This window comes from Moschus berezovskii, chromosome 20 (genome assembly GCF_049115385.1).
Source record: "Moschus berezovskii isolate FMDL1 chromosome 20, NW_MosBer_1.0, whole genome shotgun sequence".
NCBI classification, from domain to species: domain Eukaryota; kingdom Metazoa; phylum Chordata; class Mammalia; order Artiodactyla; family Moschidae; genus Moschus; species Moschus berezovskii.
Genome location: NC_142479.1, coordinates 29,501,138 through 29,526,835, shown reverse-complemented (window position 1 = coordinate 29,526,835; position 25,698 = coordinate 29,501,138). Strand labels below are relative to the sequence as shown.

Genomic DNA, 25,698 nt, shown 5'->3' with positions numbered 1-25,698 from the left:
CAGCTAATAGGAAACTTTATAACTCCCGGAACACCTAGTATTGAATTATGATACAATAATTATATTACTGGCAAAATACCATCCAAGCCACTGTGCGCTGGGGCCCTTGGGTGGAATACAAACAAGCAAAAGGACACTGCTTCCCTCAGCAATTTATCATCTGGTTGAGGAGAGAAGACAAAATGTGCAAAATTACAAATGACCTGCAGACGAAAGAAATCTTAGAATTCAACAAGAATCTTTGAGCTGAAGACCTTTTTTTAGGGTTTTGTGGGTTTCTGGGTTTTTTTTAAAGTATTTTTAAGTCTCTGTTGAATTTGTTCAACATTGGTTCCATGTTACGTTTTGTTTTTTTGGCTGTGAAGTACATGGGATCTTAACTCCCCAACCAGGGACTGAACCCACACCCCCTGCACTGGAAAGAGATGTCTTAGCCACAGGACCACCACTTCAGAGAAGTCCCTGAAGACCTCTTACAAATTGTCAGCTGGGTGGTTCTCTGTCCTGACTCTTCCACAGAACACCTGGTAATAGTAAGACTTTCTGATAGAAAACATTGAATATAAATAGTACTAAATCTTCTTCAGTTATAAATGAAGCCCCACAAAGGAATGACTCATGGGTTCCTCCTTAGTCTGTATAATGGACGTATGCACTTGTATGCATGTGTGTGCGCTTGCGCACATGTAAGCATGTGTGGGTGTTTCTAGAATTAATGTGGTTAAAAAGAAATCACACTGAATATCCTGTTTTGTAACATGTATTCACATTTAACATTTATCCAGAGCACTTCGGAGAAGGCAACAGCAACCCATTCCAGTACTCTTGCCTGGAAAATCCCATAGATGGAGGAGCCTGGTGGGCTATAGTCCATAGGGTCACGAAGAGTTGGACACGGCTGAGCAGCTTCACTTTCACTTTTCACTTTCATGCATTGGAGAAGGAAATGGCAACCCACTCCAGTGTTCTTGCCTGGAGAGTCCCAGGGACGGGGGAGCCTGGTGGGCTGCCGTCTATGGGGTCGCACAGAGTTGGACACGACTGAAGCGACTTAGCAGCAGCAGCAGCAGCAGAGCACTTGATTAAATTTCTTCATATTGTCCATGTTAATGGCTGCTTAGTTTTCTATTGTATGGATGTATTATAATTTATATGACTCAATGTTTTTCTCCATTTTCCACTTTCATGAGAAATACTGAAGAGAAAATTCTTACAACTAAATGTTGACATAAAGTCTCAAGAATTTCCTTACTATAAATTTCTAGAAGTATAATTGCTAGATTAGAGGCAAACCCAACCAAATTTTAGATTTTTTTGGAAACACATTGCTAAACTACCGTCTGGAAAGTTCTCACGTATTTACTCTCTTGCCAGCAGTAAACAAATCCTCAGCAATACTGTTTAGGATTAAAAAAAAAAACACTCAAGTATTTGATAGATGAAAATGTGTCTGCTGGCCATTTTTCCCTTATTTTTTTTGGTGGACTGATTGTTCACATTCCCCCTCCATTTTCTAGTATTTCTTTGGAAGGGCCTTTCGTACATTAAAGGTATTTATATTCTGCACATGTTGAAATTGAAAAGATAGCATTTAAAGCCACTCTATGTTACCCCATAAAGAGAAACTGTAGGCTCTAAATATATGCAATAAATAACGATACATATCCAGAACGTGCTGAATATTTCATAAATATTTTATTTTGGTTAGCAAAACTTACTAGTCCAAGCAGGATGTGTTTAAATGTGCCAGGACAAAGAATATAAGCCATTTCTGACACACTTAGATTTCTTAGTAGCAGTTATGTACGTTTGCTGTAGCAAGAAAAAGCTGAAGTAAACTTTAACATCACAGCCCTTATGCTTAAACCACACAGACTCTATGATATACCTATTAGGACATTAGAATGTATTTTGCCACCCATGAAGTGTCTTGCTGTTGTTTAGTTACTAAGTTGTGTCCAACTCTTTTGCGACCCCATGGACTATAGCCCGCCAGCCTCCTCTGTCCATGGGATTTCCTAGGCAAGAATACCGGAGTGGGTTGCCCTTTTATTCTCCAAGAAATCTTCCTGACCCAGGGATTGAACCCGAGTCTCCTGTATTGGCAGGTAGAATTCTTTCTTGTTTTTAATTTTTTAATTGAAGAATGATTGCTTTAGAGAATTTTGTTGTTTTCTGTCATACATCAACACGAATCAGCCATAGGTACACCCATGGCCCTTCCCTCCCGGACCTCCCGCCCACATCCCTCCCCATCCCGCCCTTCAGCCTGTCGCAGAGCCCCTGTCTGAGTTCCCTGAGTCACACAGCAAATTCCCACTGGCTATCTATTTTACATTTGGTCTTGTACACTTCTATGTTGCTCTCCCCATACATCTCCATGTCTCCCTCTTCTCCTCCGCCCGTGTCCATAGGTCTGTTCTCTATGTTTCTCCAGTGCGGCAGGTAGATTCTTTACTGCTGAGCCACCAGGGAAGCCGATAAAGTGTTTTGGCTTAATGAAATATATGGCAAAAGTATGTGCTTTTTGAAAAAAAAAGTCAGTTTTGAAAATCACCTTTTTTTTGGGGGGGTGACATTTTACATGAACTATCAGCATGGCCATTAGATAGTGAATACTCATTATACTTTCTTTGCTGTCTTTAATATTTATCACCCAATTGTTTCCCAAAGAATCAGACAGAACGTACATAGGAGGTTCCTAGACGACACAGTCACCCAAAGAAAGAAAGTGAAGTCATTCAGTTGTGTCCAACTCTTTGTGACCCCATGGACTGTAGCCTACCAGGCTCCTTTGTCCATGGGCTTTTCCAGGCAAGGGTAGTGGAATGGGTTGCCATTTCCTTCTCCAGGGAATCTCCCCAACACAGGGATCAAACCCAGGTCTCCTGCATTGTAGGTAGACACTTTACCATCTGAGCCACCAGGGAGGCCTTACACAGTCATCCAACTGAGGAATAAAGAACAGGTAGGCAATGAGGGTGGGGTGTCAGTCACACTGGAACCCCCAATTAAGAATGGTTCCTGGATGTGCATACAAACCCGAATCCTGAGCTAACTGGAAGCTTCAGCAAATGCAAAACTTAATGAGTTGTCTGGATTTCATTATTTCATGAGGTTGGTAATTAAATACTCCCTGCACCCAAACATACTTTTAATTTTTAAACAATAATTTTTGTCAAGGAGGAAGAAAAATTAATTGCTCAGCAGTGATTCGATGGTATTTTGGTTGACGTGGCTGTCTTCCTCCAGATGAGCTTTTGGTGTACGCCTCCTATCTGTAAGATATTTCATCTGAGTCTGGAATGGCAATCCTCACTGAATTGTTCACTAGTTTTTAATTTAATGTAAACACCTATTCATCGAATCACCTCCCCTTCACTAATTAATTCTTTGCAAAGAGTCAATTTCTTGACCTTCCAGCAATTAAAAAAGAAAAGTGCTAGGAAAATGTAGCCAGAGTTGTGTTTTTTTTCCTTCCACCACTTTTAGGGGTTGGAAAATGTTGTCATGGAGACAACAGCTGGTAGATTATGAGTGACAGGTCTCAAGAGAGAAGTGTCTTGGAAAGGGAAGATTTCAAGTTGAAAAAAAAAAAGTGAGAAAGAACCACTGCAAGCTCCTTCACTAAGCATGGTGGGGAGATCAGCTGAAAGAGGTATTTGAGTGAACAAAGAATAAAAGAAGTATTTCCTCCTTTCTTTCAACTAACATAGGAAATGTTTTTCTTTCAAAGGGGAACAGATTTCTTTTAAGCAAATCTCAAGCATATGTACATATCTTGACATAATTACATTTTAAAATTGGGATTCACACTGATGCACCAAATTGGTTGCCTTAGTAATGAGATATCACCCAGGCAACGGATTTGCTGCTCTTTCGCGAGAGCAAATCATCTGCTTGCAACTTACAGAGGAGCGGGCTGGGGAAGGGGTGGCAGTGGTCGCTTCCTGGCAGTTATCTGAGAGGAGATAAATAAGAAACAAATTCTTTTTGACATGTCGTCATTATTTTCCAAATATGCTTTTATCTTTTTTATTCATCAGTTGGGAGGGAGGAGGAAAAGAGAGAGAGGGAGGGAGGAAGAAAGGATGCTTTGTCATTCCAGTGCTGCTGAAGCATTTTTATTGTTCTAAAAGGGCTTTGCATTTGTCAATATGTAAACACTAAGTGGCATCTGCTTTTGGCCGACATTATAAATCAACAGAAATTTTCTTCACAATAATAAAAATCAATGACTTGTACTGAGTAATGTTATTTTCATGGCACTGCTTAGTAACACACGTAGGGATAACGCTTCAACATTCAAGAATCATTTACTAAATGTCTTGCAGATAAGAAATACTCCTTCATATGTTTCTTCATAAAGAACATACATCCTTTCCTATACCCATTTCCATTACCACGATTTACCAATAAATATTGGACATACTTTCCTGGGGGCTTCCCAGGTGGCACTACCTGCCTGCCAATGCAGGAGATGTAAGAGATCGGGTTTGATTCCTGGGTTGGGAAGATCCCCTGGAGGAGGACATGGCAATCCACTCCAGTATTCTTGCCTGGAGAGTTTCCCATGGACACAGAAGCAGGGTGGGCTACAGTCCAGAGTGTTGCACGGAGTCAGACACGACTGAAGCAACTTAACATGCATGCACACACACTTTCTTGCTGGAGGATTCTGATACTGGGTGTGTTTTTCTTCTCTTATACTCTGCTTTCACCCCAATCATTTTTGACATTCTGGTTATTAATAAACCAGTGATCTCCCAACGGCCAGATTACGAGGGCACTTCCAGCCCTTTATTTTGCAGCATAACTCTGTGTTTGACATCATTCCTTCTTCCTTGAAACCTGCCACTTCCTTTGCTTCCCTGACTCACACATCCAACTTGCTGGGTATCTTGACTTGAATGTCTCAGAGGCACTTCGAACTATGCTCCAAACTATTAATTGCCTCCAAATATGCTCCTGCCTCTGTTCCTTTTCTCTCTTTCTCAGTTGTTAGTGGCACCAGCTGTCTAGGAACCTTCCTCTAATATTGAAGGGGAAGTTTTTGTATTAATGATCCCAAGGGCTAGGACTAGTCTACATTTATTATCGAACACAATATTGAATATTTAAGTATTTTTGAATGTCTTTGTAGAAAAACTTGTTCCCTATTTTTGTCATAGGAAGTTTATTTTACCCAATAACCATAGTGACAATTAACCGCTATGACACTAACGACCCAACTCTAATGAATTCAACCTGTACAAATGGCTTACGAAATAGAGATGAAGAGCCATCTTCCCTACAAATGGACTTTGAGTAAAATGTGAACCTGACAGAGTGGTTCTCAAACTTTTTGGCATCTCTCCTTCATCCAGAAGGGATAGGCTACCCACTCCAGTATTCTTGGGCTTCCCTTGTGGCTCAGCTGGTAAAGACTCCACTGATAATGTGGGACACCTGGGTTCAATCCCTGGGTTGGGAAGATCCCCTGGAGAAGGGAAAGGCTACGCACTGCAGTACTCTGACCTGGGGAATTCCATGGACTGTATAGTCCATGGGGTTGTGAAGAGTCAGACACAACTGAGCGACTTTCACTTTCACTCACTTCATCCAGAAAGCCTTTTCTTCCAGCTTAGGTAGGTGGCTGGTCTCTGAGCCCACCTGGAAGTCATTACCTACTCAACAGAGTCATAATTACTCAACTGCACTGGTCTGAGTGCTAACGCATCACCCTCCTGACTGGGTTGTCAGCTTCCTCTGGGTGAAGCCCTGTCTTGTTCACTGTACATCCCTCTTCAGTAATGAATGGGAAAATCCATGTTTATTACTCACTGAAAATGCATGAGTGCCCTTCTCCCACCCAACCATACATCACAGTGTTGGAAAAGACACTTGCTACCCATTTCTTTTCCTCTCCTACTGAAAAGACATATCATCATTTGATCAAGGGCACATTTTTTTTTTATTTCTTTCAATACTTAGCCATGGTCAAGCAGCATATTTTTAACCATAAATATTCCCCATGAATAAAGCAGTGAGTGGACTGGCATTGGGGGCAACCTCTCTTATCACCCAGGAAAACCTCCCCCTCCCTTCCTGTAATTTGGCTTATGCTTTGTCTACAGTCATCCACACACACCTTTCCCAACCTACTCATGGCTTGAAAGTCACTTTTACTACAACAAATAAAAATCTCTTCTCCTGGAGCATGTATTCTCAGTATAAGAGTCACTGATCACTTTTCATTACCACACATATGTCAAGAGCTGATTCATATAGGAAATAGCAGTTTCCTTCCCATTGTAGTAAAGATATATCTTAGTTCATATATCCAAGAGTCAATGACTCAGACATCACTAGGGGTCTACCCAGGTCATTTAACAAAGGAATGTTGCCAAATTGCCTTCTTCTTTCTCTCTGAGCAGGATGCCATCATCATCTTTGCGGCTGGTTTTACAAACTTTTCAGTAGTGTAAGTCATACCTGTTCTTCCTATAGGGGGTGAGTGCACACTGAATGATGCTAGTCTGGTATAAGTGAATCATGGAGAAGAGAGAGAATGCAGAAGGCTGGACCCCTGGGTTCAAACCCCAGCTGTGGGGTTCACTATTGGTGTGATCTCCAGCAAGGTACTCTGGCTACTCAGGTGGCTTGAGATACCTTTCCTTTTAGATGAAAACAATGATAGACACTCATTTACAGAGTTCTTGGAAAGATTCAGTTAATATATATAAAGGGTTCAGAATAGTGCCTGTCAGCCAGTAAAGATTAACTACTGTATTAGTAGGTGTCTTTTTTTTTTTTTTTTTAACACTTTAAGGGCAAAAGTAATCAATTTCACATGAGAGATAATTATTTTGCTTTTAGTCTGAGAAATCAAACACTTGATTGGTTTCTCAAAGAAGCTGGTGAGCTTTGTTTGAAAAGGATGTGAGAGCCCCACAGCTTCATGTTACTATTTGACGAAGTTTCACAATAAACAATACATCAGGAAACAGGGCCAAGTGAATAACTATACCCGTACAGTCTAATTTTCAGATAATGATTCTATTCACACTTTTTCTCTGGCTGATTTACAAAATTATTCTACTCAGACCTATACTAATCTTTGAGATTACTTATAATTAATAGTGATGATATTATTCCGTTTCAGAATTTGCTGTTTTCATGACATATTCATGCTTTAATGAACCACTTTTAACTCTTCACAAGATCTTTTGTGTGTCTGGGGCTATAATATAATCCAACAATGGGAGAATGCAAAATGCAAGTTAACAAATATAAGAACATACAAATAATATTAAATTTCTAATCAGAATAAACCAACCAGGCCAGTCTTTAAAAAATACATTTTTTTAAGGATGAAATGATACATCACTGGAAATCATAATTAATGTGATAAAGATCAATGTCTTCCATTCTTGAAAGCGCCTCAGCTTGAATCTCTAACCACGTGTAGAAAGACATTTCTAAGTCAACTGGGAATAAGCAACACAAACTACACATTAGGTTGTAGGAATGTGTAGGAATTATTGTTAATTTCATATAGTATTATAATAGTATACTAAAATCCTTATCTGGTACTGGTATGTAAGGACAAAATGATAACATAACTAAGATTTCCTTTTAAAAACACCAGACCAAAACACATAAAAACATGTGGTGAATACTAGATAGAATAAGAGTAGTAAAAGACTATCCTTGTTCAAGCTAAGAGATGGGGACACTACTCTTTCTACTTTTGTGAATATTTGCTATTTTTCACAATAAAAATATTCAAAAGAAAAAGGAAATACACCTTTTATCAAGCTACATTAAAAAAGTGACTGCTCACTAGACCCTCCAAATGCAATAAACTCCAGAAATGAGAAATAGTATATTTAACATTCCATGATCAAAATTCAGTAAAACTAAAAATTAATTAATTCCAGACTTCACTGTAATGTGAAGTCAAGTGGGCCTTAGGAAGCATCACTACAAACAAAGCTAGTGGAGGTGATGGAATTCCAGTTGAGCTATTTCAAATCCTGAAAGATGATGCTGTGAAAGTGCTGCACTCAATATGCCAGCAAATTTGGAAAACTCAGCAGCGGCCACAGGACTGGAAAAGGTCAGTTTTCATTCCAATATATTTCATTCCAAAGAAAGGCAATGCCAAAGAATGCTCAAAGTACCGCACAATTGCACTCATCTCACACGCTAGTAAAGTCATGCTCAAAATTCTCCAAGCCAGGCTTCAGCAATACGTGAACTGTGAACATCCAGATATTCAAGCTGGTTTTAGAAAAGGCAGAGGAACAAATTGCCAACATGCGCTGGATCATCAAAAAGCAAGAGAGTTCCAGAAAAACATCTATTTCTGCTTCATTGACTATGCCAAAGTCTTTGACTGTGTGGATCACAACAAACTGTGGAAAATTCTTCAAGAGATGGGAATACCAGACCACCTGACCTGCCTCTTGAGAAACCTGTATGCAGGTCGGGAAGTTAGAACTGGACATGGAACAACAGACTGGTTCCAAATAGCAAAAGGAGTACGTCAAGGCTGTATATTGTCACCCTGCTTATTTAACTTATATGCAGAGTACATCATGAAGAACGCTGGGCTGGAAGAAGCACAAGCTGGAATCAAGATTGCCGGGAGAAATATCAATAACCTCAGATATGCAGATGACACCACTCTTATGGCAGAAAGTGAAGAAGAACTAAAGAGTCTCTGATGAAAGTGAAAGAGGAGAGTGAAAAGTTGGCTTAAAGCTCAACATTCAGAAAACTAAGATCATGGCAACTGGTCCCATCACTTCATGGCAAGTAGATGGGGAAACAGTGGCTGACTTTACTTTTTTGGACTCCAAAATCACTGCAGATGGTGACTGCAGCCATGAAATTAAAAGACGCTTACTCCTTAGAAGGAAAGTCATGACCAGCCTAGACAGCATATTAAAAGCAGAGACATTACTTTGCCAACAAAGGTCCATCTAGTCAAAGCTATGGTTTTTCCAATAGTCATGTATGGATGTGAGAGTTGAACTGTAAAGAAAGCTGAGTGCTGCAGATTGATGCTTTTGAACTGTGGTGTTGGAGAAGACTCTTGAGAGTCCCTTGGACTGCAAGGAGATCCAACCAGTCCATCCTAAAGGAGAACAGTTCTGGGTGTTCATTGGAAGGACTGATGCTGAAGCTGACACTCCAATACTTTGGCCACCTCATGCGAAGAGTCGACCTATTTGAAAAGACCCTGATGCTGGGAAAGATTGAGGGCAGGAGGAGAAGGGGACAACAGAGGATGAGATGGTTGGACGGCATCACCGATTGAATGGACATGAGTTTGGGTAAACTCCGGGAGTTGGTGATGGACAGGGAAGCCTGGTGTGCAGCAGTCCATGGGGCCGCAAAGAGTCGGACATGACTGAGTGACTGAACTGAACTCAAAAATTAACAAAAAATGTCAGAAAATGAAAAAAGAATACACTCAAAACATTCATCATCTGGAAATGATTTTAAAAAAAATTTTAAATAAACTTTTTTTGGGAAATAGGAAATCTAGATATACAATAATGCACGAAATCCTATAAATATAGTAAAAGTGGTTCTCAGAACAAATTCCATGTCCATTATTAATAACTGTGAAAGAATAAAACGCATGAAATGTCCAACTCCAGAACTGGGAGGAAGAGAATCTCCTGCTTGCTTCTTCTTTTTACATTCCAAAAAAAGAGGAATTGATGAAAATAAAAAGTAAAATCAGTAAATTAGAAACAGGAAACTGGTGGTACTAACAAGAGAGCTGGTTCTTGAAAATGCATTACTAACTAAAGTTGATAAAGAATAAAGAGTGAGTACCAGTCAAATACACAAAATGAGTGATCTGAGGGAATGATCGAAAAACAAAGGAAATGAAAAAAAAAAAAAAAGAGAGACAACTTTGTTCAACTCTGTTGAATTAAATTTGAGAAACTGAATGATTTTCTAAGAAAATATAAGTCCAAAATTGACCCAAAACAGACCAATTCTTTTAAGGAACTATAAGAAAACACTGCTGATCTATTGATAAAAGAACCCTATATGTTGTACAATATTTACACAGTATCAGTTTGCTAGTGGAAAACCAAATTTATTATTCTAAAATAAAAAAGAAAAGGTCATTCACTACCCTGCAATTCCATCTAGAACTCCAATTTAAAATTAGAAACACTCACATATCATCTTAGCCTACCTTTTGAGTATTTTATTTCACAGCTTGAGGAACCTTTCTTGGCATTCCATCATCCCTTTTTCTCTTTCACTCTTCTCCATACTTTCTCCTTCACTCATTCCTTTGTTCTACTCTATACTGCCTTTGTAGTGTGGTAGTGAACGTCACTCAGTTATGTCCGACTCTTTGTGACCCCATGGACTATAGAGTCCATGGAATCCCCCAGGCCAGAATACTTGAGTGGGTAGCTGTTCCCTTCTCCAGGGGATCTTCCCAACCCCGGGAATGAACCCAGGTCTCCTGCATTGCAGGCATTAGATTTCTTACCAGCTGAGTCACAAGGGAAGCCCATACTGTCTTTGAGATTGCATTAATTTTGCTATGATCTCATAATCAACCCACAACCATCCTCTAATTAGGAAGCTGCTGCTGCTGCTAAGTTGCTTCAGTCGTGTCCGACTCTGTGTGACCCCACAGATGGCAGCCCACCAGGCTCCACCATCTCTGGGATTCTCCAGGCAAGAATACTGGAGTGGGTTGCCATTTCCTTCTGCAATGCATGAAAGTGAAAATTGAAAGTAAAGTCACTCAGTCGTGTCTGACTCTTACTGACGCCATGGACTGCAGCCTACCAGGCTCCTCTGTCCATGGGATTTTCCAGGCAAGAGTACTAGAGTGGGGTGCCATTGCCTTCTCCGAATTACGAAGCTACCAGATGAGCAAAACTAACATTCTGAGACACAACATTCAATGGAATGCTGCTCAGCCATAAAAAAGAACGAAATAATGCCATTTACAACAACATGGATGAACACAGAGGTTATCACAGAGTAAAGTTACTCAGATAAAGACAAATCTATGACATTGCTTATTGTTGTTTATCGCTAAGTTGTGTCCAACTCTTTGCAACCCCATGGACTGCAGCCTGCCAGTCTCCTCTATCCATGGGATTTCCCAGGCAAGAATACTGGAGTGGGTTGCCATTTCCTTTCTCTAGGAGATCTTCCCGACCCAGGGATTGAACTCATGTCTCCTGCATTGCAGGTGGGTTCTTTACTTCTCAGCCATCAGGGAAACCTGACATTGCTTATATGTGGACTCTAAATAAAAATGGTATAAACTTATCTACAAAACAGAAACAAAGTCACAGACGTAGAAAACAAACTTATGGTTACCAGGAGGTGGGGAGGGAGGGATAAACTTGGAAATTGGATTGACATATACACACTACTATATATAAAGCAGATAACTAGTAACGACCTATTGTATAGCACAGGGAACTCTTTGAGAGTGATAGGGTTATTACTAATATTTATAACAGATGACAGTGATCAACCAAGAAGGTTCCAATCAAACTGAGAGGTATGGTCATCCTGGTTTAGAGTCAAAGCCTGAATCTGGTCAATCTCTTAGCTAGGTATAAAGAAGCAACACAAAGTGTCAGATCTGTGACAACAAACCATCCCCCGGATAAGCACTGAAGATCAAAAGCAAGGATCTGGATATATACAGAACAGATGTGGGAAAATAACTTACTATGGCAGACAAAAAAACAGAGATTTAACTTGCAAATTTACAAGCTGTCTTAAGAAAGATAACAGAACGGAGTAAACGCAATATTAAAAAAAAAATTAACAGAGGAAAACTGTTTTAAGATGAAACAGAATTTTAAGATTCTACTCCAAAAGTTTTTCTCTGAGTTCTAGGCAAAATAAATGAACAAGACCAACACTCAGACACATCTTGCAATTGGGAGGGAAGAAAAACTTTTATAATTTGCACATGATGTAATCTTTTACCCAGAAAAATGAACAGAATCAATAAATATGAATCAAGAAAGGCTTCATTTTGGATACAGATAAACCAACATAAGCCAAATCCAATGGACATAGGAGCTTGTATGGCTATAGACCGTGGGGTTGCAAAGCATTGGACATGACTTAGCGACTGAGCATGCAAGCACAAGCATGCAAGCCAATACTATTTCTCTATACCGACACTGCCAAGTAGAAGATCTAATAAAAACACAATAATAAAATCCCAGCAGCTACAAAAATAATAAAGTATCGAGGAATTTACCATGAATTCTTAAGGTCCCACTTAAGTCTAAAAGTCAATAAAATGATGTAAGTAGCCTATTCTATACTCTTAAGATGATTTAATATTATAAAAATATTAATCCTTTCAAATTAATCTATAAATTTAATGCAACCCTAATAAACAGTATTGTTGAATTTCATGAACTCAATAAATACACATTAAAATTCATATTACAGAATAAAGGTCTATGTATACAATAATCAACCTCAATAAAGAGTAGAAAAAGAAAGAATACAGAAGATGGACTTATCATATAGTAAGACACACGACAATAAAAACTGTGTCATTTAGTGTAATGAGAGGCAGACATAAAAATGGAACCGCACAGAGTGCTCAGAAACAGAATACATGTAATATATATGTATATATAAAAACTTCATACACAATAAAAGTGGCACCACAAATTAACAGGAAAAGAATAGATTATTTAGTAGATGACACAGAGAAAACTTGCTCATCATATAGAAGAAAGTGAAACTGGATTCCTTTAGAGAACCACATACACTGGTGGATTTGGAATGGATTAAAGACCTAAATGTGAAAGGTAAAACTATACATTTCATAGAAGAAAATAGGATAGTAACTTTGTGACCTGGAGACAAGGAAAGCCCTCTTAACAAAATTCCAAAACAAAAAAAGCTGAAGATTTTTAATTATGTCAAAATTAAGGATTCTCTTCAACAAAGCATATAAGAAAATTCAATAGAACCCCTACAGTAGGAGAATATATTTATAATGTCTGAAGTAAAAGAGAGACTAATGTCTAAAACAGTCCAGGAATTCCTGCTCATCAACAAACAATGATAATAACTCCAGAAGAAAAGTGGATGAAAGATATGAATGGGCAGTTTACAGGAAACCCCCCCAAAGCAAACAAGCATTTAATTAGATGCTCAAGTTTAATGGTAATCAGAGAAAGAGGAAATATAATAAAACAGCGGGATCTCATTATACTTACTAGTCTGGAAAAATCTAGGTACCTGGATGATACTGAAAACGATGTGGGCACATAGTAATATCTACATGCAAAGTGGTGATGTGCAAACTGGCAGGCATCCTGGAGAGGAGCAGCCAGGTCTACATATGCCCAACGACCCAGCCACCCTTTCCTTGATGGATACTCCATTCTCACAGAGGGACATGATTTCTTTTTGTATGCGTGTATCAATTTTCACATTAAAATGTTTCATACAGAAGGTATTGAAATGGGTAAGGGGGATAAAAAGAAATATCTAAGTGAGCGAATGAAATGAAAAGGGACCCTGCACAGATCAGTGATGACAGGTCCCATGATCTTAGGAGCAGTGCTAAGTCAGCACCACACACTGCAGTCAAGGGCTGGCGGTGGGTCGTGATGGGTGAGACCACTGGTTTCAAACGAGTAGGTCAAGCTTTTGAATGACAAGACAGAAAATAGTCCTCTATGCAGTTAAGATGAGGGTAACGATCACTTAACCACGAGACAAAAATCAGACTACTTCAGACATCTCTCTGATTCTGAATATCAGAAGACAAAACATCTTTGGCGTTTGGAGGATAAAATTGATTCTTGTTGTGTACTAGAGAAACCAAGACAACATTGTAAGCAATTATCTTCCAATTAAATGTAAAAAGATATTTAAAAAAAATTAAACTCACACAGGTAAGTTTTCCATGTGCAAAGGCAACAGAAAATACTCTAAGATATGCATAGACTCGAAAAATAATACATCATTGTGAACATTTCTTGAATCAAAGAAAGCATTCAACTCATTTTTAAGAGAAGGAAATGGCAACCCACTCCAGTGTTCTTGCCTGGAGAGTCCCAGGGTCGGGGGAGCCTGGTGGGCTGCCGTCTATGGGGTCACACAGAGTCGGACACGACAGAAGTGACTTAGCAGCAGTAGCAGTAAACATTTCTTGAATCAAAGAAAGCATTCAACTCATTTTTAAGAACATAAAATCAAAGCCTTAGCCTCATATAGAAAATGTAAGATTACCTTTTGTAGAAAGAGGACAATCCTTACAAGCATCTGAGCACGGAGCTCTTCCAAGGTAAACAATGTTTGGGGTGTTCGAATGAAAATTTTGGTCTTCCCATAAGCCACATCATCCTGAAAGCCACAATATTCAACCAGTTTCTTGACAGCCTCTTTGTCTGAGGGGAGGTCATGGTTGGGCCAGGTGAATTCAGAGATCATTTTGTACCTTGATAGGGAAAAAAACAAAAACAAACCAGGATATGGATTAAGGGAGAAAAACCATGTGGTATCAATAGATGCAGAAAAGCTATTCAATAAAATTCATGCTTCACAGAAAGGAAAAAAATAACTTCTTAGTAAACTCAGAATAGAGATGAATTTCAATTGCCTCATAAGAGACACAGAAAAAGGCTTCAAGAAAATACAATACTCCTTTAGGATAATAACTCTTATTAACCCAGGGTTAGAAGGGTATTCCTTAATTTAATAAAAACTATTTGCCAAAAACTTGCAGCAAATATTATCTGTAACATGGCAACCTTGGAAACATTCTCTTTGCAAACAGAAACAAGACAAGGATGCCTCTATCAAGGGTTTTTGAAAACATTACTTAAGAACAACATGACTCGTTTCAAAGGAAATCAACCAGATCTTCAGATAAACTATCATCAGTAAAAGAAAACTAAGCCGTGTTTTACACATAAGGTTAATACACAAAAATCATCTGCAATTCTACGTACAAGTAGCCACCAGTTCCTCAATATGTGGGCCTCTTGTAAGTTAGTTTACCACACACCAGCTTCTTGGTGACGGCGATCATGAGCAAGACAGAAGTCAAAGTCTCAGCCTTGTGTAACCCAATCTCACAAGCAACATTCCATCACTTTTGCCATATACCATTTTGCTAAAAGCAATTCACGAGGGCCGGCCCACACTCCTGAGAAAAGGAGTGGGCGGGGCATGAATACCCGGAAGTGGGGACCACTGGGACCAGCTTGGAATGCTGCCTACCACAGTGCTTTCCCCCTACCCTTGGTGCAAAGTTGTTTACATGTTTACAAATTTAGTATGTTTTTCACACGTTGCATGTGAATTTTAAGTCTTAGTGAAAAAGGTTTTCCTCACACTTAGGTTACAGGGTAATTCACTTAGGGGTTCTTCCCGGACTTGAATGTTTCCATTTTTGACATTTGGAGCTCTGATTCACTTGTAATTTATCTTGGTATATGGAATGGATCTAATTTTACTTCTGAAAAAAAAATCTATTTCCAATATTATCTACTAAAAAGTTGGTCTTTCTCCCTCTGAGTTAATACTCCATTTTATCATATGCTAAATTTTCATATGTACTTTGATTCATTTCTAGGCTTTTTGGTCTGTTTCATTGCTCTCTCTGCCCATCAGTACCACATGGTTTTAATTATAGGTGTTATATTTTAATATCCAGTGTTTTTTTTTCTTTCCTTTTAAAGGTCTTTCTAGATATTCTGGGATGTTTATTTTTCTATACGAACTTTAGAATCAATTTGCATATGGAAAAACAATCACAAAACAAACAAATCCTTGCACGTATTTTTTTGGGTTCCCACGCATTAAATTTGGCTATGATGTCCAGTTGTCCCACCCAAGAACCAGGGATTGGTTCAAGTCTACTTTTGTGCCTTCCAGGACTCTTCATATTTTCCTCCTAGGAATTTACCCATTTCTGGTTAAGATAATATATATCTAAGGGGCATCTGATTCCTCCTCCTTGATATTTCTCTCTTCCTAGTTTCTATCTCAGCTTCCATGGAAGCATGCTCTTCCTGGATTCCTTCTGTCTTTGGATATTTCTTCTCAATCTCATTTTCTGGCTACTGTTCTTCATTGCTGAACCTCCAAATGTTGGAGTGCCCCAGGGCTCATATCAAACCCTCTTCTCTCTATGTACAACCTCCCACATCACCTCAACTATTCCGTCCACTTCATTTTTCATCTCAAGCAATTATTATCCCAAGCCCAGCTCTCAATTCTGAATTTCACACTCACATATCCAGTGCCTATAAAGGCCTTAAGGCATTTTAAATTCCTCTTTCAATCCTTCCAACCGCAAAGTCATTGGTTACCAAAGCCAGAATCCTGGGAATCGCATTTGATTCCTGCTCTTCTCTATCATTCCTTCCCATTCATCATCGAGTCTACTGATTCCACCTCCAAAATATATTTAAAATTCAGCTACTCTCATCTTCACTGCCACAATCCTAAGAGAAGCCACCATCAAGTTTACTACAACAGGCTCCTACACTGTTTCCCATTTCTTCTTCAATCCATTCTGCATATTCAGCAGTCAGAGCAGTATTCCCAAAAGCCTCACAACATTTTTATCTTTCACTGCTCTCCTGCTTTCATTGCTCTGCTCCCATAACCTTGGCCTTCGTCAGGGCCTTGGTGTTGTCGTTGCCTCTTTCTTGCTTTGAGGCTTTGTATATGCTGTTCCCACTGCCTGGAATACTTTTTTTTTTTAATGGAAATCCTGGTTTTAAAAAAAATGTATTTATCTATTTGGCTGCATGAGGTCTTAGCTGGGACATGCAGGATCTTTCATTTTAGTTGCAGCATTTGAACTCTTTAGTTGTGGCATGCGAACTCTTTGCTGCACCATGTGGGATCTAGTTCCCTAACCAGGAATTGAACCTGGGCCCCCTGCATTAGTCTAGTCTTAGCCACTGGGCCATCAGGGAAGTTCCCTGGAATGCTTTTTTTAAAAATCTACTCTTTGAAAGGTGGAGACTTCTCATCTTCTAGTCTTTTTTGACTTTCCTTCATCAACCATCATCCCCATTATTCCTAAAACAACAAGTTGCATTTCTTTTCCTCACACCATTCATCACAGTTTGTAATCATACTGATTTATGGGTCTGTCTGTTGAATGTCCGTCTACATGTACCACAAAGACGGAGATTTTGTTTTGTTCCTCACTATATGCCACGTGTCTATCATGTTGTCTTCCATATAGTGTGGAGAGAGATATCCATTGAATAAAAGAATGGAAGAAAATACATTTAAAAGTCTAGTCACTTGCCAGATAGAGACAAAAACCGAGGAGTTCTGATACAGAGAGAGAGGTAGCGATTTGCAATATCACATTAAAAAGGGAAATAAAATTCAAAAACTTGCAAATTTATTATGAAACTAGAATAAGAGTCAACAGGCAGTAATGGTGTGTGTCGAAAGTTTTAGGCATTCTGCAGGAACTAGAAGAAACCGTACTGCCACACTGCTAGCTAACACGTCAGGGAAACGGTGCCCTTCCTCTCTTTCCTATGGTGAAGGGCGCAACCCCAGTTCTCCAGCAAACCAGCATCCTCAACTTGCAAATTAAAAAGCTGAACTCATCTGCTTTCTGACTAGTTTTTAACCTCCCTGGAAGACTTTAGCAGCTTTTAAGGTTATCAGTATCTTTAAAATCCTTCTCCCTCTCTCTTGATAAAGAATGAAAGTGACAAGTAGAAGTCTATGCTCAAAGCTAGCTTACAAAAAAAAAGACCCCGCAGAATCTAAAAACACAAACTCACTGTGAAAACGTTACTTCTTCTCCCACCAAGACTGAAAACATTCATCCAGTGTCCTACACACTTTCCCACACAGTGTCCCATACAGCACTGTTAATTAGTTCAATCAGTATATGTAAATATTATATTTATATGAAAATACATACTTTTCCCTGTCTTGTTAATTAACATTTCTATCCTTCCCATAAACGGTATAAGTCTTTACTTCTCTATATTCCTCATTCCCATTTTAATTTTTGTTGCAAATGATTACTACCGATATCCTTCCCTCCCCACCCCCCCGATATAATGGAAACCACTTGTGTAGATTTCACAAGAAGTTTTCCTGACTTATTTGTTCAATGTTGCTTTTTTGCATTCCATATTTCCCTTCTGCATTTATATTCCTTTTGCTAAAGTACACCCTTTTGAAGATTTTTCAGAGAAGTCTAGGGATAGTAAACTTTCTGACCTTATATATGTCAGGAAATTTATTTTATTTTGCCCACACTCTTCTGTCTGTGCTGGATATTCACTGTTGCATGTGGGTTTTCTCCAGTCACAGTGAGTGGGGCCTACTCCCTAGCTGCAGTGCTCGGGCCTCTCACTGTGATGGTTTCTCTTGTTGCGACGCACAGGCTCAGCTGCCTCACAGCATAGGAAATCTTCCCGAACCTGGGATAGAACCTGTGTCCCTTGCACCAGCAGGCAGACTCTTTACCACTGGACCACCAGGGAAGTTCCCCGCCCACACTCCTGAATGATAACTGGGCCTGGAATAAAATTCCAAGTGTAAACTTCATTCCCCTTCACAGTGAAGATGCTGCTCCTTGTCTGTTTATACTGAATGTTGCTATTGAGAAGTCTGATGACCATATGAGTCTCATTTCCTCATAGGTAGTTTGCCTGTCTTCTTGGGAACTCTAAGCATGTTTCATTATGCCTAGAGTTCTGAAAGTGAACATAATGTAAGTTCATTTAAAAAATTCGTATGTTTTACACTGGGTGTATTCATTCAATCTGACCCCTGGACTCTTCTTTCCTTCTGGTGCTCCTGCTAAATGGCTTTTGGCCCTCCTGGATCAAACTTACACTTGGTGTGACCTTTCTTTAGAACGTTCCATCTCTTTTTCTCTGTGATGAGGTCTGGGAGAAGTCTTCAGCTTGATATTCTAGCTCCATCTTCTAGCTTACTAACTCATTTAAAAGAAGTTTAGTTTGAAAAAAAATTTTTTTAACTATAGTAAATTTTATGTATAGTAAAATGCACACATTTAAATACACAATTCAGTAAGTTTTGAAAAATGTGTACACTCATGAAACCGACATGTCAATCAAGATGAAGATCATCTACATAATCACATAGAGCTCCCCCATTACCTTTCTCCCTTTCCAGCCAACTCTCAACCGAGAGCAAAGCACTGCTCTGATTCTTATCTGTTTGTGAGCTTCATATAAATGGCAGCATAAAGTATGTACTCTCTGGTGATGCCTTTTCACATAATGTTTTATTCATCCATGCTGTTGTTGTAGTATCAACTGTTCATTATCTTTTTTTTTTTTTGGCCACACTGCATGGCATGTGGGATCTCAGTTCCCTGACCAAGGATTGAACCCATGCCCCCTGCATTGGAAGAGTGGAGTCTTAACCACTGGACCACCAGGGAAGTCCCTGTTCATTCTCTTTAATGTTGACTTGTAACCATTGTATGATGACACTATAAATTGCTGATTCATTCTACTGATGGACAATTCACTCCAATTGTGCTTAATTTGGTTTTCATTGTCCAAATCCCTAATTGGTTCTTTTTAACAACCTGTTCTTGTTCTGAACTTCATATTCCTACTTTAGGACCAAAATTCTCTCCTTTCTCTCTCCGAGAATATGAATAGGCTTTTTCCAAGGTCTTCTACTCCTTGCTCTAGTTCCTTGGGGGTGAGGTTTTTCGTTTGTTGAGCTTATTGGTTCTTTCTCATTGGTCTGGTCTTTCTCAGATGTTTGATTGTTATCTCATCTCCTACCCTAGAATCCTTCTTCCTACATGGGCGTCTTGGTCTTTGTTGGCTTCTCATAAGGTGGCTACTTCTGCTTCCTGAATCTTGGCCAATATACCTATGAGGTCTCCCGTGCAGTTGCTTAGGTGGTTATTTGTCCTGGCCATTACGCCAACCTCTCAGTGCCGCAGCTGGGGTAAACTCCAGACTGTGGCTGAGATGCCTCCTGAACGCCAGCTGAAGCCTCACAAGGCAGTCTTTCCTAAAAACTGTGACCTCGGCATACTTCTGGGTCTACACGTCTGCCTCATATCGGATTTAGGAGTGATTCACATCTTTAAGGCTCGCTGAGCATCCCTCTTTCGATTCCATAGTGTGGCTGTGCATTTGCTTGGCTTTAAATACACATATTTTATATCACTGGGGGATGAACTGGAGTGGGAATGGGAGATTTAAGATTGTACTCCTAAGACTATCATATCTGAAATTCATAGGCTCTTTTTAACCTTTTCTGTTTTTACATGAGTATTAGAAAACATAATCCAATCCTTGTAGCATGTCTTCTATGCCAAAAAAACACACCAAGCATCTTGAGTTGAAAGTAAAATAAGTACAGAAACAGACTAAAAGTGAGTAAGGATATGCACTTGCAAAATCCCTTGTCCCCGCCAAATCAAGCTTGCTTATTCTCTTACTTCAACTACTCTCCATGGCTTCCTCTTTGTCTCATGATATTTTTAGTCAGATAAATATACATTTTAGATCAATAATTCTTTCAGTTCAGCCCCATCCTATAGCTGCCCATTCCCAACCCTTTCTAATACTTGACTTCTGCTGATCTTACATAGCTGACAACACAAAAACAAATAATACCATTGAGTACTTGCTAGAATTCTGAGTAATGACAAGGGATGAGTAATCTTCCTATTAACATCATTTGACACTGAAATCAAGACTCAGAATGAACACATTCCTACTCTACAGCCTCAGTAAAAAAGAAAAACCAAATTTAAAGAACAGCATGATCTCAATAAAGAAAAGGATCAGTTTTAAGCACGACTTTCTGATCCATGGAAAACTGTCTCATTTTTCTAGGTTATTCTGCTATAAAGTTTTATTCATTCCAAGAGTCTCCAATTAGCATGAATCCCTTTCACTTCTGCACACAAGTAGCTGAACGCTGGTGGAGAACAAAAGCTGACACTGGGGGCGGGGGTCTCACTACACACTTACAACCTCAAACCTCAAACGGGTGCTCAGGTCTTCCTGGCAGCAAAACCACTGGGAGAGAGAGGGAAAGCTCTCCTGCTCTCTAAAATGAGTATTTCTGTTTCCATGTCAACCTCCTTCACCACCTCTCTGGATCCTCACTCTCAGGCTCGCGACCCTGCCTCATACTTCAAGAAGAAACAGAAGCAATCAGATAGGAACATCTTTATTTGTGCCGTCAGTCGGCCTTCGAGGCTTCCTGCCTTGGTTTTCATATTCTCTGCCTTTCACCCTGTTGCTAGGGGAGAAGGATCCCTGCTCCCATCCAAAGCTGACCAGCCTTCCACTTGGGCTGGGATTTCATTCCTTGGCTTCTCAAGAAGGTTATTATTTCAGTTATCGCCCTCCCTTCTGCGTGGCTGCTTTCTCTCTCTGTTCTGAATCATCGCCATCTGCATTTTGAACATTTTCTAGAGTCTCCTTGACTTCACATTCCACTCTGGCTGCCGCTTCCATTTTTCTCTGTTCTCATTCACAACACACATCCTTGAGTTGTCTGTGGACATCCAACTCCTCACTTCACTTTCCCATCCTGCTCAAATGGGGCTCTGACCAGCTCTTTCTCCTCTGATTTTGTGCTGCCTGGTCTAACTGTTAAGCTTCTGCTTTTCTCTTACTGGATGGCACAGTAATATTTAATATAATTGTACTTTTCTTCTTAAAATGCCATCTTCTCTTGGCTTCAATGACCTAACCCTCTTTTGATATTTCTTCTCTCTCATTGGTCACTTCTCTTCTCTTTGCTGGTTCTTTCATGTCAGACCACATGCCTAAATGTTGGCATGGGCCTTCTCTTCTTTTCTATCAAGTCCCAAGACTTTATATATAATCTATGTATCAGTGACTCCAAACTTTCTATTTCCAGCCTGGAAGTCTTCACAGAACTCCAGATTTATATGTCTAGTAGATTATTTAGTATTTCTACCTAGGCATTTAGAAGCCATTTCAAACCTAACATAGTCAAGAGACAAATCTTGATTTCATCTTTTCCCTAGTTCCATGTCCTCCTCTTCAAACTTCTCTTCCCCAGTCTTTCTTATCTCAGAAAATGGTACCATGCTTATCCAGATGCTCAAGCCAAAATCTCCATGTTATCCTTCATCCCTCTCTATTCCTCTCTCACTGAGTCAACCCATCAGCAAGTCTTGTCCACTTTCCCCCCAAACCTATCCTGAATCAGTCTACTACTCTTGGACCTACAATAATGCCTTGTTCAAGGCACTCTCATTGAGCCGCCTCTCCTGGATTCCCGCAATAGCATCTCTAAATGTCTCCTTGCTTCCTATTCACATAGCAGCCACAGTGATCTCTTAAAACATCTGTAAGATTGTGTGGCTCCCTGCATAAATTCCACCAATGGTTTTCTACCACACTTGGCCAAAATCTAAACTGTTTAGTCTGGATGATAACACGCAACATGATCTGGCCCCGGTCCATCTCTCTGATCTCAACCCACACCACTGCCCTGTTGCTCAGCATCCTCCAACCATACTGGATGATGTTTGATACCTACAACACAACACTTACTTCTGCAAGAGAGATTTTTCTCCACTGTTTCCTCTGCTTCACCTGCTCTTTTTCTTTGACCTTTGTATGGCTGACTCCTTACATTCATTATTATCTACTTAGAGACTCCTCACCAACCATATTTTATGTGTTTGCTTATTCATTCATATTATTGTGAAATCTGTAGTTTACAACATAGGAAATGTTGAATAAATATTTTAAAATAAATGAAAAGATGGGATTTAAAACACTATTTTTAAGATCCCAGGTGTCAACTAGCATTACTGTTACCAATAATAAATAACAATAGCAATGACACCTTATACTGAGTGATTACTATATGCCAGGTTCCCATTCTAAGTGTTTTATTTTATATATGTTATCTCATGTCACCCCCAGCAGCCTTACCAAATAATTACTATTATTATTCCCATTTAAAAAATTTTCTCCATTCTACACATAGGAAACTGGAAAGTTATATGATTTTCCCAAGGTCAAAAATCCTGGTCAAAGCCAGGATTCAATCACGCAGACCAATTTTAGGGCCTCCATGATGATCTACTCGGTATCTTTTTATTATTATAGTTACTAATATCAGTAATGATAAGCAGCATCTACTGTGTACCAGGCACCTCGCCTTTTCACTTTGGTTAATTTAATCCTCACAACAAAAGCCTGATAAGGTAGCGTTACTATACTCATTTTGCAAATGCAGAAACAAAGAAGTTAAATTTCTAGCTACAGGTCATGCAACAAAAGTGTGGCATAGCCAGGATTCCAACCCAGCTGTGACTCTAAATCCTTATTTTTTCTCCTATACTGTTCTGTTCTGTTCAGTCGCTCAGTCGTGTCCGACTCTTTGCGACCCCGTGGACTGTAGCCTACCAGGCTTCTCCGTCCATGGGATTCTCCAGGCAAGAATACTGGAGTGGGTTACCATTTCCTTCTCCAAGCTTATATTTCCCCATGAAGAATTCATTTTCTCCCCACGGTCCATAAACCACAAACTCAAGGGGTCTCCTGCCGATTCTAGGAAAGTCTTTCATATTTGCAGTTTCCTCAACTCTTTTGTTCATTCAGCAAATATTTAGACTGCCTGATATGAGCGGATGCATTGTTTAACACAGGGAGGACTCCACAAATCTCAGTGTGCTATTGGGTTTCTTTGTTTCATCTATTCTCACCTGTGAAGAAACTTCTCGTAGGTCTGACGGAAGGCAAAGCCTGCCCGACGCACCCTCACATTTTCTAGGAGTCCAAGATACTCTACTTGATGCCGGCAGCGTTCATCATCAAAGATCTGTGGGGATTTCATGTCGTTGGGTTTGATGCAACGTACGTAATATGGTTCCTAAAGAAATAAACCGGCAAACGGTAAGCTTCACTGGAGAAAAATCTGGGACTAAAGACACTAACATGAAAAGGAACGCATGTGAGTAAGTTCTAATGAGGTGGATGAACCTAGAGCCTATTATACAGAATGAAGTAAGTCAGAAAGAGAAAAACAAACACCATCTATTAATGCGTATATATGGAATCTAGAAAGATGGTACTGATGAAACTCTTTGCAGGGCAGCAGTGGAGTCACAGACGTAGAGAACAGACTTATGGACACAGCAGGGGAAGGAGAGGGTGGGACGAACAGAGAGAGTAGAGTGGAAACATACACATCACCATATGTAAAACAGAGAGCCAGTGGGCGTGTGCTGTGTGACGCAGGGAGCTCAAGCCTGGTGCTCTGTGACAACCGAGAGGGGTGGGATGGGGTGGGAGGCGTGAGGGAGGTTCAGGAGGGAGGGGAGATAGGTATACCTATGGCTGACTCATGCTGATGTTTGGCAGAAACTAACACAATACTGTAAAGCAATTATCCTCCAATTAAAAATAAATAAATTAAAAAAGAAAGACACTATGACTAACATGTAATTAGTGTTAACTGTGTCAAATTAAGCTTTGTGACTCTTATTTCTCAGGCACAGACTTGTGAAATATTCTTCCTTTCCCTTCAATTTAAGCTTGGAAGTTCTCAGGCATTCAGCTACATTTTTTGTATTATTATATTTTAGGATTCATCAGGAAGAGAAGAAGGGGAATAAAACTAGCGTGTAAGTAATTGAGACAAGTAAACATCAAGTTTTTGTGTATTTACAGAAACATGATTAAAAGTAACAGAAGGAGTAATTTAATAGAAAGAGTCAGAAGCTATGATAAAGATGCATTGTAATGAATATAAAATATTAGGCACAGCTCTGGCACATATAAGTGCTCAATTCAGCTTTGAATCATTTCAGTCCTTCAAATTGGAATAGTTTCTTTGGAATATCAGTGCTTTTAGATGCTTAAATGGAGCAAAAGAAATCTAGACAAGGATTATATACAAAAACAGGCCTCCAATTACTTCTATAAATAGTTTTGCAAATATAATGTTTGGAACAAGATAAAAGTTAATCAGATATACAAGAAGCCAAGATAACATGAATTAGAAATAGCAAAACAATATACAAAATAAAAAGATCTGCAGGGGTCCAGATGTTGGGATTACTAGACAGAAATATTAAAACAACTATATTTAGCATGTTCAAGATGACAAAAGGCAATATTAAGAATGTTTTAAAGAACCAGAACTATAAAAAAGAACCAAACCAGAGAGAAGACCAAGGACTTAAAGATACAATAGTAGAAATTAAAAACTCAGTGGACCAGTAGAAGAGTAGACTGGAAATAGTTCAAGAAAAAAATAGTAAACTAGAAGGAAAGTGAGAAGAATTTTCCCAGAATGGATCACGGAGGAACAAAAAGACAGAAAATAAAGAAGAGCAGTTAAGAGGTATAGAAGACATCCAGTGAGATGCTTTAATTAACTGGAATCCTAAGGAGAGGAGACAAAAGGGACAGAAGCAATATTTGAAGAGCTAATAGTCAAGGACTTTGCAAAACTGATGAAAATCAATCAAGCTGTAACAAAGTGAAGAAATGCTACAAACTGCAAGCAAGATTAAAAAAAAGTCTGTACCTAGGTACATCAGGCAAACTGAAAACCAAAGAAGAGCAGCCAGAAGAAAAAAGACTTACTACCTAAAGGGGCAACAAAGACTAATAGCTGACTTCTCAAAAGAAACTATGGAATATGGAAGACAAATGAAAATTATGC

At 39.3% G+C, this 25,698-nt stretch overlaps 1 protein-coding gene across 1 annotated transcript in view; it reads right to left on the bottom strand.

The window, feature by feature from the left end:
- Positions 1-25,698, bottom strand: part of MYO1D (myosin ID) — a 368,723-nt gene that overhangs the window by 181,560 nt on the left and 161,465 nt on the right. The window contains exons 15-16 of the mRNA XM_055401217.2: positions 23,732-23,898; positions 14,266-14,473 (exon numbers count right to left, since the gene is read on the bottom strand). Of these exons, the coding sequence (XP_055257192.1) occupies positions 14,266-14,473; positions 23,732-23,898 (375 nt within the window). The remainder of the gene's footprint in view (positions 1-14,265; positions 14,474-23,731; positions 23,899-25,698) is intronic.